Source organism: Sturnira hondurensis, unplaced genomic scaffold, assembly GCF_014824575.4.
Source record: "Sturnira hondurensis isolate 20B ecotype Veracruz unplaced genomic scaffold, ASM1482457v3 Scaffold0021632, whole genome shotgun sequence".
NCBI classification, from domain to species: Eukaryota; Metazoa; Chordata; class Mammalia; order Chiroptera; family Phyllostomidae; genus Sturnira; species Sturnira hondurensis.
The window spans coordinates 109,971-125,998 of NW_028094263.1; the positions used below are offsets into that span (position 1 = coordinate 109,971).

The 16,028-nt window shown below is 55.4% G+C and overlaps 2 protein-coding genes across 2 annotated transcripts; one reads left to right on the forward strand and one right to left on the reverse strand.

The window, feature by feature from the left end:
* Positions 1-3,967: 3,967 nt before the first annotated feature.
* Positions 3,968-7,649, reverse strand: RND2 (Rho family GTPase 2). Its single transcript, XM_037033462.1, has 5 exons — positions 7,418-7,649; positions 6,857-6,944; positions 5,912-6,021; positions 5,070-5,204; positions 3,968-4,820 (listed from the first exon to the last, which is right to left on the reverse strand). The coding sequence occupies exons 1-5, from the start codon at positions 7,517-7,519 to the stop codon at positions 4,566-4,568; spliced, it is 690 nt and encodes a 229-aa protein (XP_036889357.1). The 5' UTR covers positions 7,520-7,649; the 3' UTR covers positions 3,968-4,565.
* A 1,363-nt stretch (positions 7,650-9,012) lies between these two features.
* Positions 9,013-15,951, forward strand: VAT1 (vesicle amine transport 1). Its single transcript, XM_037033281.1, has 6 exons — positions 9,013-9,498; positions 12,198-12,405; positions 12,801-12,971; positions 13,066-13,155; positions 13,956-14,197; positions 14,377-15,951. Exons 1-6 carry the CDS (start codon positions 9,091-9,093, stop codon positions 14,458-14,460), a joined length of 1,203 nt encoding a protein of 400 aa, XP_036889176.1. The 5' UTR covers positions 9,013-9,090; the 3' UTR covers positions 14,461-15,951.
* Positions 15,952-16,028: the final 77 nt, after the last annotated feature.

The following is a 16,028-nucleotide window of genomic DNA, read 5'->3' on the forward strand; positions in this document are numbered from 1 at the left end:
TGTCTATGTGCATGAACATAAGGCCTCTGGGTTCATTCTGACACTGAATGAAAAACTCACCAATTATTCGTCCAACCTCATTAATATGCAGACAGACATCTGTTATTTAGGAGTCAACAGCAGAGGCATTTTCTCGGGGGTAGGAGCACTTTCATACGTGTCCCTCTTGTTTCTCTGGCTCCTGGGACGTAGTTGCTTGTGAATCACCCCACAGCCTCAAGTTGGAGTCTCCCCCTCTCAGAGCCTCACCCCCAAACCTCAAGGAGAGGGAGTAGGGGATTGACTAGAGAGATGGAAAGGGGCTGGGAACCCAGCAGGGGGAGGCGGGAGAGGGACTGGAGTGTGCAGACAGTCTTTTGTCGACATAGGGAAGGGGGGATGCCACGGAAGAGCGGAACCCCTTTCCAGGGGAAGTGAGTGTGGAGTTGGCGGAGAGAGGAGAGAGCTGTGTGTGATTGCTGGTGTCCAACGGCACCCTCGGGGGCAGGGCCCCTTCTTCCCACCTCCCTCAGCCTTCAGAACCAGTCTGTCTGGGGTGGGGTCACCATGGCAACATGGGGTCCTCACCCAGGGACTTCAGAAAAGGTAATGAGGAGCATTTGGAAAAATGGGGACCAAAAAAGCCCTAGTCTTTGGAGGAGTCACAACAGCTTGCTCTAGTCCGTAGGACAGGTGTGCCCACAAGACACAGCCACCTCCCCTTCCTGTGTTTCCGCCCTGCTCCAGCCTCTGAACAGGAACCCCCTGCGAGAAGCCTCTCCCGATTCCCTCAGGCCCAGCTCCGAAGCACTGGGTGTCTATGTTACGAAAAAAATAAAGGTTGTCATCAGCTCAGCCCTCACTGAGGGTCAAACAGCTCTCTACATCCTTTCTCAACTGAATCTTCCTCAACAACACAAGGTCGATGTGGCGCTGGCTCCCTTTTTCCAGATGTGAAAACTGAGGTTCAGACAGGCGCGGGGGCCTTGCCAGAGGCTCCCCAGAGAGGAAGGGGAAGAGCTGAGACCCACGCTCTCGAACCTCTGCCTCCAATTCTTAAGCTCTTTACGGTCATGTCCCTCCTGGGAAGGCTGGCATCACAAGATAACCCTCCGTTAGCTCAAGCATTTCAGGGCTTAGACCCAGCCCGAGCCCCTGCCCCAGCCCTTCCTCCTCCCTCCTCCCTTCTGGACGGGCTGATTGCTGAGGTTAAGAGACACTGGAAGCATCACAGCATGATTAGTTGTTTATTTCATTAAGTGATTAACGAGGCTACATTGTTTCCCAAACGGGTGTCTCATTTGCGGGGGAAACAGCTGCAGAGGAGGAAGCTGAGTCTGACTCCTACCGCTGGGGTGGGGGTGGGAGTTAGGTTCCCTCCCTCCAGCCTGCAAGGGCTTTGAGGACCTGGTAACAGCCCCATTGCCACCTCCTACCCACTGGGCTCCTCGGTGCAGAGGCACAACCCCTCCCCCGAAATACAACATCTGCAACCAAGACCTACGGAGGGGACCAAAATCTGTTGCCAGGGGTGTTGGAAATGTATTAAACTTTGGGGGCTCCTCCAACTGATTTATCTTCCTAATTATGTTTGCTTTCAGCGGATATTGAAATGCATTTGCCTTCCCGACCATGGCAGGAGAGGGAGGCTGGGAGTAGAGAGGGGCACAAATACTGCACTTTCACTGTTACAGGCTGGAGCCTGCTTTGTACCAAAGTCCAAAGTGGAGAAGAGAGGCCCTGGCCCTGGACAGCTCAGTTGCTTAGAGCATCCTCCCAACAATACACCAAGGTTGTGGGTTCGATCCCCAGTCAGGGCACATACAAGAATCGACCAATGAATGCATAAATAAGTAGAACAACAAACTGATGTTTGTTTCTCTCTCTCTCCCCCACCCTCTCTAAAATCGATAAAAAGAGCCCCAACTCATATGGCTCAATTGATGGGACATCGTCCTGCAAAGTGAAAAGTCCTCAGTTTGGGGCACATGCCTGGGTTGTGGATTCGGTCCCAAGCAACCAACTGATGTTTCTCTCCCTCTCTTTCTCCCTGCCTTCCCCTCTCTCTAAAAATAAGTAAATAAAAATCTTTTGGAAAAAAAAACAAAATTAAATGAAATTTTAAAATTCTAACAAGTAAAGTCAATGAAAAAAAAAAAAGAAAAGAGAAGCCGCATATCCTCAAAATTCCAAATTGATGGTTCCCTGTGGGGGAGGAGTTAGTCCTTTGGGACCAGACGCTGAGAGATGGGCCTGGGAACCCCAGCCCTTTCCAGTGCCCTCAACCCAGGTCCCTGCAGAGGGCCAGGGTCAGCTTCTCACCAGGTCACAGTTTGAGAGGGTGGGGTGCCCCATCCCCTGAAGCTGTCCCAGAATCCCTGAGGAGACTGGCTGAGATGGAGCAGGACAGGGGCCTGTAGGAGGGAAAGGGGTGTCTGAGGAGCCAGGAGTGGACACGGATTTCTTTTCCACTCAAGGCCGGGCCCTAGGGAATGAAGAAGCTATTTATTTATTTACTTACTTACTTATGAAGATTTTATGTATTTAAAGACAGGGAAGGCAGAGAGAAAGAAAGAGAGAGAAACATTGATCGGTTGCCTGTTGTCGATGCCCCAACCTGGAATGGAAGCAGTGACCTCTCACTTGTTGGGAGGACGCCCAACCAACCAAGCCACACTGGCCGGGGCAGGAGAAGAGATTTTAAATGACACATCTCAGAGCCAAATCCCCCAGTGCCCATCACCTCATCCAGATAAACCATCTATCCAAAAATCAAATCTGGCCACTTCATTCTCTGCTTGAAATCCCTAGTGCCTCCTCACCTCCTCAGAAGAAAGCCCTGGTTCTTTTGTGGGCCCTGCACTGGCCTTAAAGTCCCCTCCCAGCCTTGCCTTCTGCCCTTCCCCCACGGCAGCCCCAACCATGCCGTGTTCTATCTCATGTCCATGTGTCCGCACATGCTCTACCCTCTGTCCTGAGTGCCTTTCCTGCCCTTTTCCTGCCTGGCAAACTCCTCTTCAATCCTCAGGCCCTGGCTCAGAGGACTGGCTCCTACCACCTAGGTGCTGTCACACCTGGGGCACCTTTTTTTCCTGACAGACTGGTCCCCAGATTAAAGAGACTGGTCCTTTCAGTTGCCCAAGCCAGTGTCTGGCGCACAGTTGGTGCTCGGTATGTATTTGCTGAATGAATGAGGGAGGGATGGGCTGTGAATTAAGGGGGAGACCAGAAGATGGGAGGGGAGGGTCTGTGTTCTCTCCCAGAGTGTGTCTGGAAGAACTGTCTGGGGCTGGGGGAGGGGAGGGCCCGGGATGGTTCCTGGGGGAGAATGTCACCGAAAAGAGGCCAGTGGGACCCGAGCCAGGGAGGGAATACAGGACAATGTGAAACCAGACTCCTGCGAAACAGACCAGCACTGTCTTTCCTGACCACGACCGCTCTGGCTGGCCCCTCCGCCAGTTTTCTTTCTCTAGGGGCCTGGGGGGTGACCCTAAACTCAGAGGATGCTCCCTCCAAAATCATTAAGGAACTCAGAATGGAAGGAGGATGAGAAGCCCTGTCCCCCAGCCCCACTCTGAGGAGACCCCAGAATGAAACCTCTGTCTCCCCAGCAAACTTCACTCTGCTTAGGTCCAGCTTCTGTGATGTGAAGGCTTTTGAGGCCTTCCCTACCCCCACTCCCAAGGCACTAGAAGACTCCAAGGTGGGGTTGTACAGAAATGGTGAGCAAAGGGCCTGGACCACTTCAGCAGAACCCCCTCCCGCACTGGCAGGAGTAACGAATTACACATCAGTCTACTTCAGAATCCCCCGATGGCTTTAGGATCACCTGGGACATTAACTAAGATGAATATCCCAACATATCTCACTTCCCCACCTCTCCTAAAAGGACGCTTCTGATCCAACCCATGACTTCCTCTGCTTCTTCTCTGTGAGCCAGTTCTTCCTGGAGTCTAACTTTCCCTCCTGCTGCTAGAGATCGGTAGACTGTTTTTTTTTGAAAGCAACAAAACTAAAGCCACAGCCGTTTTCCATGGACATGGGCTTTATTTGGGGACTGTTGGGGGAAGGGAGGAAGGAGCTAGGACTGGTGGGTATATGGGAGGAGGGGCTTCTCAATTTGCTTTGTAATTTACTGCATTTTGCCTGGAGGTTAGGATGAGTGAGAACAGCTCTAGAAGTGAGAGGAGAGGAAGCAGAAAGTCCTGGAGTGGACACCTTTCTTAGGGAAGAAAGCCAGGACCAGGATATGGGGTCTGGGGTGGGGTAGGAAGGCACCCTGCATACGCTGAGTCTCAACCGAGGTCACCACTTCATGCCAGCTCCCCTAACCCCCTGCCCCATCTCAGCTCCTGGCCCAGACGCTGGCCCTGCTAGCTCCCTCAACTTCCTGTAGAGAGGAGGGGCATGATGATTTGGGGGGAGTTGGTGGCACCCTCTGCCTTTGGGCCCCTTGCCTAGGAGAACTGCTCCCTCAGCCTGCCCTGAAGTCCCAGCCAGTCAAGAGGCCAGGAAGCCAGGGTGCAGGCAGGGGAACGAGTGTGCCCTGTACCACCCCTCCTGCCACTCTGTCCCTTCCCTGCTCCTCACATGAGGTTGCAGCTCTTGGCTCGATCCTTATGTATCTCGCCTTCGTTCCCGTTCCCCCGGTCTGGCCGTCCTGCCAGCTGAGCAGATCGCTGCAGTCCACGGCGCGAGTCAGTACGACGCAGCTGCCTATGACCACGGCCAAGGGAGGCCACTGTGGCCACGTGGAAGACATCCCTGACGCTGCGCTCAGAGGACCGGGAGGAGCACTCTACGTAGGACACGGCCCCCACCTGCTTGGCCAGCACAGTGCCCTGGATGGGTGGAGTAGATGAAGAAAGTCATGAGGAGTAGCCTGCAGCTCAGCAAGGTGGCCGGGGGGGCGGGGGGGGGGGGGGGGGGGGGGGGGGGGGGGGGGGGGGGGGCGTGCAGTTAAGGCATCAGGTCAGAGGACAGAGGCCAGGACAAGGGGTGAACAAAATAGGGTATTTTCAAATCAGAAACAGAGAGGGTCCCAAGTGGGAGATCTAGGCTGGGATGAGGTCAAAGGTCAAGGGTCCCACCTGCTCATGTGTAACAGGAATAAGCCTCTGCTTGGACAGCTCCCTCAGTGTGGTGAGGTCGGTCCGCATATCCAATTTACAGCCAACCAGCACAACCTTGGCATTGGGGCAAAACTCCTGAGTCTCCCCTTGCCACTATTTGGGGAAAGAAGACAGAGTTACGGAGGGGTAGAAGGAGGCGCATGGTGTACTGTGCTCCACACTAGGAGGCCGCCCTTCCTCACGGCATGCAGAAACCAACACCACTCTGCACTGTCCTGTGTGAAGAGGAGGTGGGAATGGTGGGCTGGGGCTGGGAGCAGGGTGCGGGTGTGCGAGAAGGAGCAGGAAGGGAGGGCCCCGGGTGGGGCTGTCCAGTCTGTGCCCTGCTTCTCATTCATGGGCCATGAAGTGTCTGCCAGCCTGGAGCTTGGCCATTCCCACCCTCTTTCCCAAATTTGTTCCTGGGAACAGACCGATTCAGCCCTCCCCTCCCCCACCTGGGAACTGGGGCTGCCTTAGCTGACTTCTGTCCTTTCACCACGGGCTTTTATCATGGAAACAGGGGCCTGGAGAGGAGACCACAGGGCCTTCCTGAGCTCCAGGAGCAGCATTCTCATCCTGCCCATGGGAGGCTCCCACGCCCAAGGAGATGGGGAGGGTGGCTAAGAAATCTCTTGAGTACCTCTCCCTCCTCTCCCCCATCGCCCCCAGATGCCCTATCCAGCTCCGAGAACTGATTTCCAGGAAACACGAGAGCTTCACACACTCTCCAGCTGATGGCTCGTGTTGCGTCAGGCACGTCGGGAACGAGGTTTCTTGTCTCCCCACCTCCCCAGTTTCCTGCCTCCCCAGGCTCCCACCTTCTTGAGGACACTGTCCAGTGTCTCTGGTCGGCTAATGTCGAAGCAGATGAGCACAGCATCTGAATCAGGGTAGGCCAGGGGCCGGACATTATCATAGTAAGAGGAACCTGAGGGAAGACAGCGGGGAGAGGGCAGGTCAGGGTCATGAGTGGGGGGAAGGCCTGGAAGGGAATGGGGAGACCTTAGCATTGCTGGCCAAGAGACGCTAGGAGCAGAGAATAGAAAAGAGCAGTTATTAATACCCATCAAGGAGTCTGTTTCTCCAAGTCGGGGACAGGCAGAAGGGAGGTTAGATGGCAGAAAACAGCTCTCTGCTTCCATAGGGGTTTCTCAAAAAGTAATCATTCAATCTTTTCAGAAAAAGATTGAAAGCTCATGAAATCTCTTGACATTCTCACAAAAATTTGCATGTGCTTCCTGGGCTTTGACAGACATCTTGTAATGACCTCTAGGGGACCAGAATAAAAATAAAAACCCTCCTCCTTTTCAGACAAGGGACAGAGCGCTCTCCCATCCTCCGGGGACTTGATCTCAAATTTCTATGGTTCAGTCTGGAGAAGTAGTTCCCACACCCAAAGAAATTCTAAATGTCTTTCTGAAACCCAGTCCAATCTCCTAAAAAACATGTTCCCAAATTAAAAAAACAAACATTCTCTCTCAACTTTCCCAGGTAGGCAGAATCCAGCAGAAGGGATTGGATACTGGGCTTTTATCCTTCAGGGCATGGTTTCTACATATGTCAGCAAGTTTCTGACATATGTAGAAACCATATGCCTTAGTTTCTCTGCCTCAGTTTCCCTGGCTCTAAGCAGAAAATGGATTTTCCTTCCACCTAGAAGTAGATGTATGGGCTGAACTGACCTGAAGCCTAAAGGTCTAGCCACAGGAGAGGTCAGGGTGGGGTCACCCTGGAAGTCAGGGTGACCCCAGAGAGTTGGTTACCTGACGTGTCCCACATGTTGAGCTCAATGCGGCGCTGGTCTATCTCAAAGCTCGCAGTGTAGTTCTCAAACACAGTGGGGACATAACTCTGCAGACACGGATTGGTCAAGATGAGATCCTCCAGTCTGCACCCCAGACAGATGCCCTCCTCACTCCCACACTCCGTCCAGCCCTGCCCCTGGACACAAGTTGGCTGGTGTTGGGCAAAGGGGAGACCCTGGGAGCGGTCCCTCAGGGAATCTGTTAGGTTCTCAGACCCTCTTCCAGCCCCTTCAGACCCTAGTTCTTCCCCCTCTCCGATGCCCAGGACCTCAGAAACCCCGCTAGCGCCCGCTCTGGGATCCTCTGCTTCCCCCAAATCCCATTCATCTCACCCTGATCCTGACTTCCTCCCATCCCAATCCTCTGCAGTCCTTCCAGAGCCCCCAACACCACCCCATGGTCCTGAGCCCCTGTCTCTCGTCCCTGCTTACCCCAACACCCATTTCTGTCCTTGCCCCAGGCGCCAGTCAGCCAACCCCGCGGCCTCAGCTCCCCCCTGCCAAGACGCGAGTCCCTCACCCCCGGGTAGGCGTCCTTGGCGAACACCTGCAGCAGCGCCGTCTTGCCGCACTCCGCGTCCCCTACCACCACGATCTTGCAGCGGCCGCTCTGGCCCTCCATGGTCCCGGCTACGCGCCGGTCCGCGGCGCAGCCCCCCTCCTGGGTCCCGCTGCTGCCTCCCCCGCCGCTGCAGCTGCAGCCACTCGGGTCGCCGACACCGGCATCTCGCGGGCCCGCGCCGAGCCCCCACCTCGGGACGCTGCCCCCTTCTGCCCCGCCCCCAGCCCGGCGGCCGCGCCCCTGGCCCCGCCTCCCGCCCGCGCGCCAGGGAGGCGGGGCTCAGGGGAGTTGGGGGGATGGGGGACCCCCTGGAAACCAAGGCCTGAGAGCAAGATTTTAGTGGGCTTTTGTGATCCCAGGGGCCCTTGCCGGTTTGGGGCAGACCGAGTCGGGCTATTTGTTCGATTTGACTTCTTTGCGGGTGGGGGCGGGGGGAGCTCGGGCGAAGTTCTGAAGGGTAGGGTGGGATCAGCAAGCGCCCGCAGCTCGGGCCTTTTGCTTGCTCGAGCGGGCACGCTGGTGTGCTAGTGCGGACACGCGCGGGGAAAACCATCGACTTCCTGAGCAGGAGGGGCACGAGATGGTAGAAGGAGGGAGCCTTTTGGGTTCTGTCTCCTTCCTCCATGCTCATGTCCCGGCAGGGAGCCTTGGGGTCAGGAGGGTCCAAACTCCCAATACTCCCACCAGGAAAGTGGTGACGTCAGGGCTTTCCGTCCCCATGGCAACGGATGGCCTAGTCTGGGGCTATCTTGACTTAACGGCGGGTCTGGACTAGCGGGGAGGCAAGAATGAGTTTCTTCAGCCAAGAGCAGGGTGAAAAGTTTTGGGGGAGCTGCGTCCTCTGGTGGATACTACGGGGAGACGGAGTTGGGGAGTGAAGAAGAGGCAGATCCAATTGCCCAGTCACAGCCCTGCTGGAGCCAGAGGCAAGCTCTAAGTTATTTAAGGCTTGATCGAAATCTAACAATAATCGAGCCGCTGTTTGCGTTTATATGACATCTTTTACCTTTTAAAAGCGCGCCTTTGAATCTAGGATACTCGATTTAATTTTATCTTTACCCTTTACCAAGCAACATTTTCACCATTTTACAGAAGAGAAAATTGAGAGACTGTGCTTTAACAAACAAAATCAAATGGAAAGTGTTAACGACTCAATCTCTCTGCTCCAAGTTTGCCAGTGCTAGAGACCACACGAAACAGGTCACAAATGGGTACAGTTAGGGTCTGAGGAACAACTTAGTTGGGTTCCGGTCCACAAGCGGCTGGCTCCCCAGAGATCTGATGTCTGCTCAGGTTTTAGGGTCGTCCTTCAGACTGCTCCTTAACATGTTTTTAAATTACACAAGGCTTATTATGAATAAGAATGTGAATTAAATCGCGATCTACATGCCTCATAGAATGCCCTCGCATGTATCTGTCCGCAGTCCACCCTCATCTCCACTTTTCACGTGCCCGCAGCACGGGAACTGTGGCCCTGGCCCTTTAAGGGGCCGCGCGAGGCCCCGCCCCCGGGCCCGTCCCCCGCCCCTACGGCTCCGAGTCCGCAGCCGCAGCTCCTCCCGACGCGCGCCCCGCCCTCCCCAGCTGTGCACACTCGGTCCAGCTGTGAGCGAAGATCCGGAGTCCCAGTCATGTCCGCGGAGAGAGAGGTAGCAGAGGTGGCCACTATTGTGGCGGCGGCCGAGACAGGGGCTGCGGAAGATGCCTCTTCCCAGCCCCCGGATGCCGAAGCAGCTGGCGACGCCCAGCCACCTACGGCCTCGGAGGGGGCCGCCGCCCCTTCGCAGCCGCCGCTGCGCTGCCTGGTGCTCACTGGCTTCGGCGGCTACGACAAGGTGAAGCTACAGAGCCGGCCGGCCGCACCCCCGGCCCCTGGCCCCGGCCAATTGACGCTGCGCGTCCGGGCCTGTGGGCTCAACTTTGCAGACCTTATGGCCCGGCAGGGGCTGTACGACCGGCTGCCGCCTCTGCCCCTTACCCCAGGCATGGAGGGAGCAGGAGTCGTGATCGCGGTGGGCGAGGGAGTCGACGACCGTAAGGTGAGCGGACCAGCCCAAAGCAGGACTGTGCGGGCCACTGGGTGGTGCGGCAGGAGTGGGCGGGCGCCGGGGGTGTGGCAGGGCAGAGGAAACTGGCACGGACCTGGACTGGATAGACCGGCATGGAAGGCGTAGTAGGAAAGGAGCCTGGGTTCTGAGGCTAGTGGAGAACTGAATCTATATTTGCGGGTGGGAGGGTGGAGACGGAGTTATTGTCCCCTTCCCAACCATTTTTAATTGTGGCCGACGCCCAGAAGCGGCAGTGGTGGTAGTGGGTGTGTGGGGGGAAAACAATAAGGCGCCCACGCGCATGCGCGAAATGACCTTCCACCCCCACCACCCCGGCTCCACACACACAATCCCCAACAACACCGCACCTGTACCCCTGCCCACCAAACACTCCCCGGGTAGTTGTGGTCTGTGACCCTAAATGACGGTTGGTGCCTCGTTCCTCAAGGGAGCTGGAGGAGCTGTGTAGACGGAGTTGGGCGGGGGCACGTGGCTGTGCCAGAGCCCTAGTCACATGCAGCCCCGTGGTCTGTGGGTGTGTGAGGCGGCCCCTCCCAGAGCGGGGCCAAAAGAATGAGACACTCCCATCATGGAAGAGAGGGAGTCTGCCGCCACCGGCCCACTTGGCCCTAGGTTGCCAGTCTGATTTTGGTGGTGGCTGGGGTGAGGTAGAGGGACGGAGTCGAGACTGGGTCTCTGGATCTTTGTTTTGGACTCCGTCTCAGGTGATTGCAGTCTCTTCTACTCCGTGACTCAGCCACCAAGTCACAACCCCCATGGCTGCCCTGGGGACACCATCCGGTGGGCAGTACCTGCCTCCCCCTTCCTGTGGTGGACCCTCAGAAACCCCTGCGGTGCCCATTTGGACTGGGGTAAGGAGGTGTGGCACCGACAGCAGGTTGGCCTAGCTCTGCCGGTCTGTTTCTCCTTTTCGTTTATCACTAATCTTGGCTACAACCCTGGACACCCGAGAGTTCCGAATGACCAGCTTTTTCAGAGATCTGGGGTGAGCCTTTGCACGTTGTTTGTTTAGGGCCCTGCCACAGAAGGCCTCTAAGATGCCGCGTTTCTCTTGCCAGACCTGCCAGTCCTGGATCCCAGAGCTGGAATTCTTGAATTTATTGTGCATGCAGACATCTCTTCTTTAAAGAGAAGCATTCGCCTGTGGCCCCACCCCTTCCACTGATTTCTAAATAATCCCCTCTTGAGAAGGTGCTACGAGGAATTTTTTTTTCAGTGGGGGGGAGTCATAGGTCATGCTGATGCTGAAGGTCACCCACCTAATCTCCCCTCCCCACACTTTCCACTTGGTAAATACAGGATATCCTGTCCAGGGCAAGAATCTGATTGTAAGAGGCTGTGTTCTGTGGGGAGAGCCTGCCCTGCATCCTGATATCAGGGCCGACCCAGCTCTATGATGGGCTGAGGGGTGGACATTTAGTCTGGGTAAGTGGGGAGCCTAGTTCTGGGCCAGATCTGTGACTGGCTACCAACCAATCTGACCACTACACTTTCCTCAGTCCTCCAGGGTGATTGCAGGATCTATTAGCCTTGAGTCCTGGGGTGGACTGCTTCCATTCCCCCAGACCTCATCACAGATCAAGTGCTTACAGGGAAAGATCCCAGCCTGCCCTCAGTCCTCCTCATTAATGGAATGTGAGGCCTTGAGGACATGAAAAAGGATGTGTGTGGGAGTCCCAACCTCCTTCCCTGTGGATCCCAAGTCTAATTAGTATACAGAATTCTCATCATTCCTGGCAGGGACTAAGACCTGAGCTGTCCCAGAACAGCTCTTCAGAGAGGGAGGAGAGGCCTTCCTTTCCCCTGAGAATGCCCAGATTAGGGTTTTGTTCTGTTTGCCCCCTTTCCTTCCTGAAAGGGGGCTCTCCTGTAGGTGGCTAAGAGGGAGGATTTTCCTGGTGGGAGGAGTGATATGGCTCTCCTTGTCCCTCCCCCTACCTCTGGGTAAAAGTGGGCCCCCAGTGCTGACTCAGACACTTTGCCTGAGGTGACCACACCCAGCCCTAACTCCTCCAAGATCTCTACCTGTGCTGAGATATGGCCCTGACCACATTCTCCCTCTTCCTTCAGTTACTGGATCGGTGACCTCCCCTCCTAGCTACTGTTCCTGTCATTATTGTTGTCATTATTATTAGCTAACACTACTAAGTATCCACTATGTGGCCCACATTTGGCCAAAAAAAATCACTAAACGATTTTTTGTTGTTTAACCCTCACATCTGCCCTATTTTACAGATAGGAAAACTGGGGCTCAAAAAGGTTAAGTAATTATTTATTTGCCCAAAGTCACATCACCAGTAAACAGTGGGGCCTTTTTTTTTCTTTTTAACAGAAGCAGTCTGATGTCTTTAACACTACATCTACGCTGCTATAACTGTAAGCTTTTCACATCAGGGACCTTACACAATAGTGGAGTGTAAGATCTGTAAGGTGGAGTTAAGGATAGTATCTACCTCAAAGAGCTGGCATGTTTATATGTTTGTATGTGAGGCACTTACAGTAGGGCCTGGACCTTGGTAAGCACTCAATAAAGGTAAATTGTACGGCTGCTGCTGCTGCTGCTGCTACTTCATTCCTAGGAAGAGGACCTTGTACACAACATAAAATCATAAACTGCCAGTGGGTGAATGAATGAGTGACCGAATCACACTCCTCTTCCATTCTTCAAGGTTGGGGACCGGGTGATGGTGTTGATCCGGTCGGGCATGTGGCAGGAGGAGGTGACTGTCTCCTCGGCCCAGACCTTCCTGATGCCTGAGGCCATGACCTTTGAGGAAGCTGCAGCCTTGCTGGTCAATTACATCACAGCATACATGGTCCTCTTTGATTTTGGCAACCTGCGGCCTGGCCACAGCGTCTTGGTACACATGGCTGCAGGTAACAGGCCCCTTCCCTTTAGCCCTGCTCCTTACCTCTCCCGAGTTCTTCTAGGCCCTTTCTCTGCAGCATGTCTGGACTGTTGTCATGGGAACAGGGGCTGCCTCGGCCTATGGCACCAAGGCCTCTGCAGGATTGTTGCTGTGGCAACATTCAGGCACCAGGTCCAGCCTGGTGTGCTATCCATAGCAACGTGCCCTCGCCCAGCGCCCCTTCCGAGTCAGCCACCCTTCCCCCAATTCTCAACCACAGAAATTGGACATAAGATGAGGGCAGAAAGCCTCCAAATGAACCCAGGCAAAATGAGGGTGATGGGCTCAGTTCTTGAGATGCAAGACTGGAGAGTGGTGGTTGGGGGACTCTGTAGCCCCTCCTTACGAAATGTCTCATTGCAGGGGGTGTGGGTATGGCTGCCCTGCAGCTGTGCCGGACGGTGGAGAATGTGACGGTGTTCGGAACGGCCTCGGCCAGCAAGCATGAGGTGCTGAAGGAGAATGGGGTCACACACCCCATTGACTACCACACGACCGACTATGTGGATGAGATCAAGAAGATCTCCCCCAAAGGTGGGGTCAGGGCCGGGGGTGGCATGGGCCAGAGAGGGGGTTTCCAGACTGGGGGATTCTAATGCTGTTCCTGGGCCCCCTTATTCCCTGACAGGTGTGGACATTGTCATGGACCCTCTGGGTGGGTCGGATACTGCCAAGGGCTACAACCTCCTCAAACCCATGGGCAAATTGATCACCTACGGTGAGTCAGTGGCAGGGACAGAGAGGGGGAGTTAGGGGAAGCAGAGCGGATATAGGGGCCCAAGGCTTGTGAGTGAAGAAGCCTGGCCCTGGCTGGTGTGGCTCAGTGGATTGAGTGCAGGCCTATGAACCAAAGGGTTGCAGGTTCAAATCCTAGGCTAGGTCACATGCCTGGGTTGTGAGCCAGGTCCGTAGGGGGCATGCCAGAGGTGACCACACATTGATGTTTCTCTCCCTTCCCTCCCTTCTCTGCAATAAATAAATAAATAAAATCTTTTGAAAAAGAAGGTTGGCAGCCTGGACATTGCATTCAGATCGCTGCCTCTGGGGCGCAGCTACTGTCCTTTTCCTTCACAACCTTTCACGTGAATCGTAGTAAATTCTGTGTTCTTTCTGGGCTGCTGTTTGGGGATTATTCCCGATGCAATATCTGCCTTCCTCTGTCTTACCCTCCTGGGCTTCTTGGGCAAGCTGCATTTCCATTTAAAAAATGAGTTTCATACATCTGAAACGAATACCAAATAATATTGAATATAAATCATAATCGAAAAATAAAAATTAAAATATCTGTTTCACATACATGAAAATAAATATGTAAAGATTAGGACCACTTTGAAGTTAGCTGGAGTCTTGTTGGGCCTGGTCGCCTGCAGGCGAGGGGTTACCCTGGCACGCCCTGGCACACCCTGGCACGGTGTGGATGGTTGTAAGGGGCCCCTCGGGGGCTGATGAACATGCGTCCAGATACGCAGGGATGTGCCTGGCACCTGGGTTCACGGGCCGGGCCTCCCTGTCTCTCAGGAATGGCCAACCTGCTGACAGGCCCCAAGCGGAACCTGATGGCCCTGGCGCGCACGTGGTGGAACCAGTTCAGCGTGACAGCCCTGCAGCTGCTGCCGGCCAACCGGGCCGTGTGTGGCTACCACCTGGGCTACCTGGACGGCGAGGTAGAGCTGGTCAGCGGTGTGGTGGCCCGCCTCCTGGCCCTGTACAACCAGGGCCGCATCAAACCCCACATTGACTCCGTGTGGCCCTTCGAAAAGGTGAGTGGAGTGTCGCGGCTGTGGTGGCTGTGCTGAGAGGGCCTGGGCAGGCTCTGGGAGGCTGGGGTCCCAGCGGTGGGGGTCCTGGGAGGAGGAGGAGAGCCTCCTCCTTTAGGCTGGCTCTCGGGATGGGGGGGTGCTGGATGGCACTGGGAGCAGGGTCTTGTCTTCTTCTCCAGGTGGTGGATGCCATGAAGCAGATGCAGGAGAAGAAAAATGTGGGCAAAGTCCTTTTGGTACCTGGGCCAGAGAAAGAGAACTAGGGCGGGGCTGGGAGACCCTTGGGACCCGGGAAGAGAGAAGCTGGGAAGCCATTTACGTGGACCGCCAAACCCTCTGAATTTTGTCTTCTGTCATAATGCTCTGCTCTCTCTCTCCCCAAGGTCTCTGTGGTGATGACCTCTCCCCTGCCCTATTCTTTCTCTGTAACCGAGGCTGCCCCCTCCCTCCTTCCTGCCTTCTGAAGAGGGTGGGAAGTGACCACTTGGATGTCTGGGCCCTGCCAAGGGGACAGGGAGGGTCAGAGGGAGACCGGCTGCTTCCTGCCCCCACCCTTTCCCTGGGCCTGTTGTGCTGCTTTCGTGCCAAGGCTAGCCAATCCCTTCCCGTCCTGTTCTGCGTGCTTCCGCCTCCCCCTCCTCTCCCGCCCCCGCCCCACTGCCTCCCCAAAGAATTGAAATGTCAGCTCAGGATATGGGGCCAATCTGTGTGAGTCCAGCATGTCCCTGTTTCGCCCTAGTGTCCCTTCAACCCCAGGCCGACCAGTGCCCACCTGTGAACCCTCTTGCCTCGTTGCATGGCCTCGTCCTCTTGTCCCCAACTTCTTAAGCACAATTGGGTTTCTTCCACCTCCCGGTTTGCTGCCACTCTTAACCAAGGTTGCCTCTTACAACGAGGGCAGGAATCACACCTGCTCCCCCAGGGAGGGACGCAGAGCCCCCCCTTCACTGAGTTCTCTGGATTTGTTCTCAGTGCCTTAGCAATGGAAAACCTGTGCTTGTGTATGTAGGGGGGTCCCTGTCTCACACCTCCTCCTCCACCCCGGTACTCCCCAGTGCCTTTCTTGTTCGGGTGGAGCTGGGGTTTTGCTGCTCCCCAGTCCCACGACACTGCCAAAAATCTGTGTGTGTGCCAGGGTCGGGGGTTGGGGGCCGGGAGGGGGCAGCCCCTCGCCTCCGGGGTTCCTTGCCATGTCCTGTCTGTCTCTGAGGCTGTCATTTCTCTATCAGTAGTTGAAGAGAAAGAGGTGGGGGAGTTTTCTCAGCCTTGCCGATAAGTGTGGCATTTATAGCCAGAGCCCTGGGAGGCAATGCTGTTTCTTGTTCTGGGACCAAAGCAAAAATTAAAGCACATCCCCATTCGGTCACGGGAGGCTCCCTGCCCCCTGCCTTCTTGGAGCAGGGAGGCACCTTTTCCAACTCAGCCCCAAGCTCTGTTTACATGGGCGGGGAGATGGAGCAGGGGAGTAAACTGTGGGGGTGGGGGGCGGGGGCGGGTTCAGGACCTGGGCCGCTAGAACCAAAGCAGGGACTTCCTCGGGTAGGGGTGTCACGCCCTCTGCTCTCTAAGCTGGAATTAAGAAGGGTCATTGCCCCAGCCATTGCCAATGGGAGGTGGTGGGGAGGGCTCAGCCTCTTCATTGTCTAAGTGAGGCCTACATGATGTGAAGTGCGACTTCTGCTTCTGTGTACCCCACCCCATTACCGAAGCTGCCTTTTGTGTTTGTGTCAATAAAAAGCCAAACCCTGTTCCTGGATGCTGCCTTTTAAGAGTGGAGGGGAAGGTGAGCTGGTGAAAAACCAGTGCTGATGGTGGAGAGTTAGGGTTTCTG

Excerpts from the sequence above, each read along its gene's own strand:
- RND2 (XM_037033462.1), bottom strand. The coding sequence starts at position 7,519 with ATGGAGGGCCAGAGCGGCCGCTGCAAGATCGTGGTGGTAGGGGACGCG. Across the intron at positions 6,022-6,856 it reads CAACATGTGGGACACGTCAG|GTTCCTCTTACTATGATAAT; the intron begins GTAACCAACTCT and ends GTCTTCCCTCAG. Across the intron at positions 5,205-5,911 it reads TGGACAGTGTCCTCAAGAAG|TGGCAAGGGGAGACTCAGGA; the intron begins GTGGGAGCCTGG and ends TTCCCCAAATAG.
- VAT1 (XM_037033281.1), top strand. The coding sequence starts at position 9,091 with ATGTCCGCGGAGAGAGAGGTAGCAGAGGTGGCCACTATTGTGGCGGCG. Across the intron at positions 9,499-12,197 it reads AGGGAGTCGACGACCGTAAG|GTTGGGGACCGGGTGATGGT; the intron begins GTGAGCGGACCA and ends CCATTCTTCAAG. Across the intron at positions 14,198-14,376 it reads CCGTGTGGCCCTTCGAAAAG|GTGGTGGATGCCATGAAGCA; the intron begins GTGAGTGGAGTG and ends CTTCTTCTCCAG.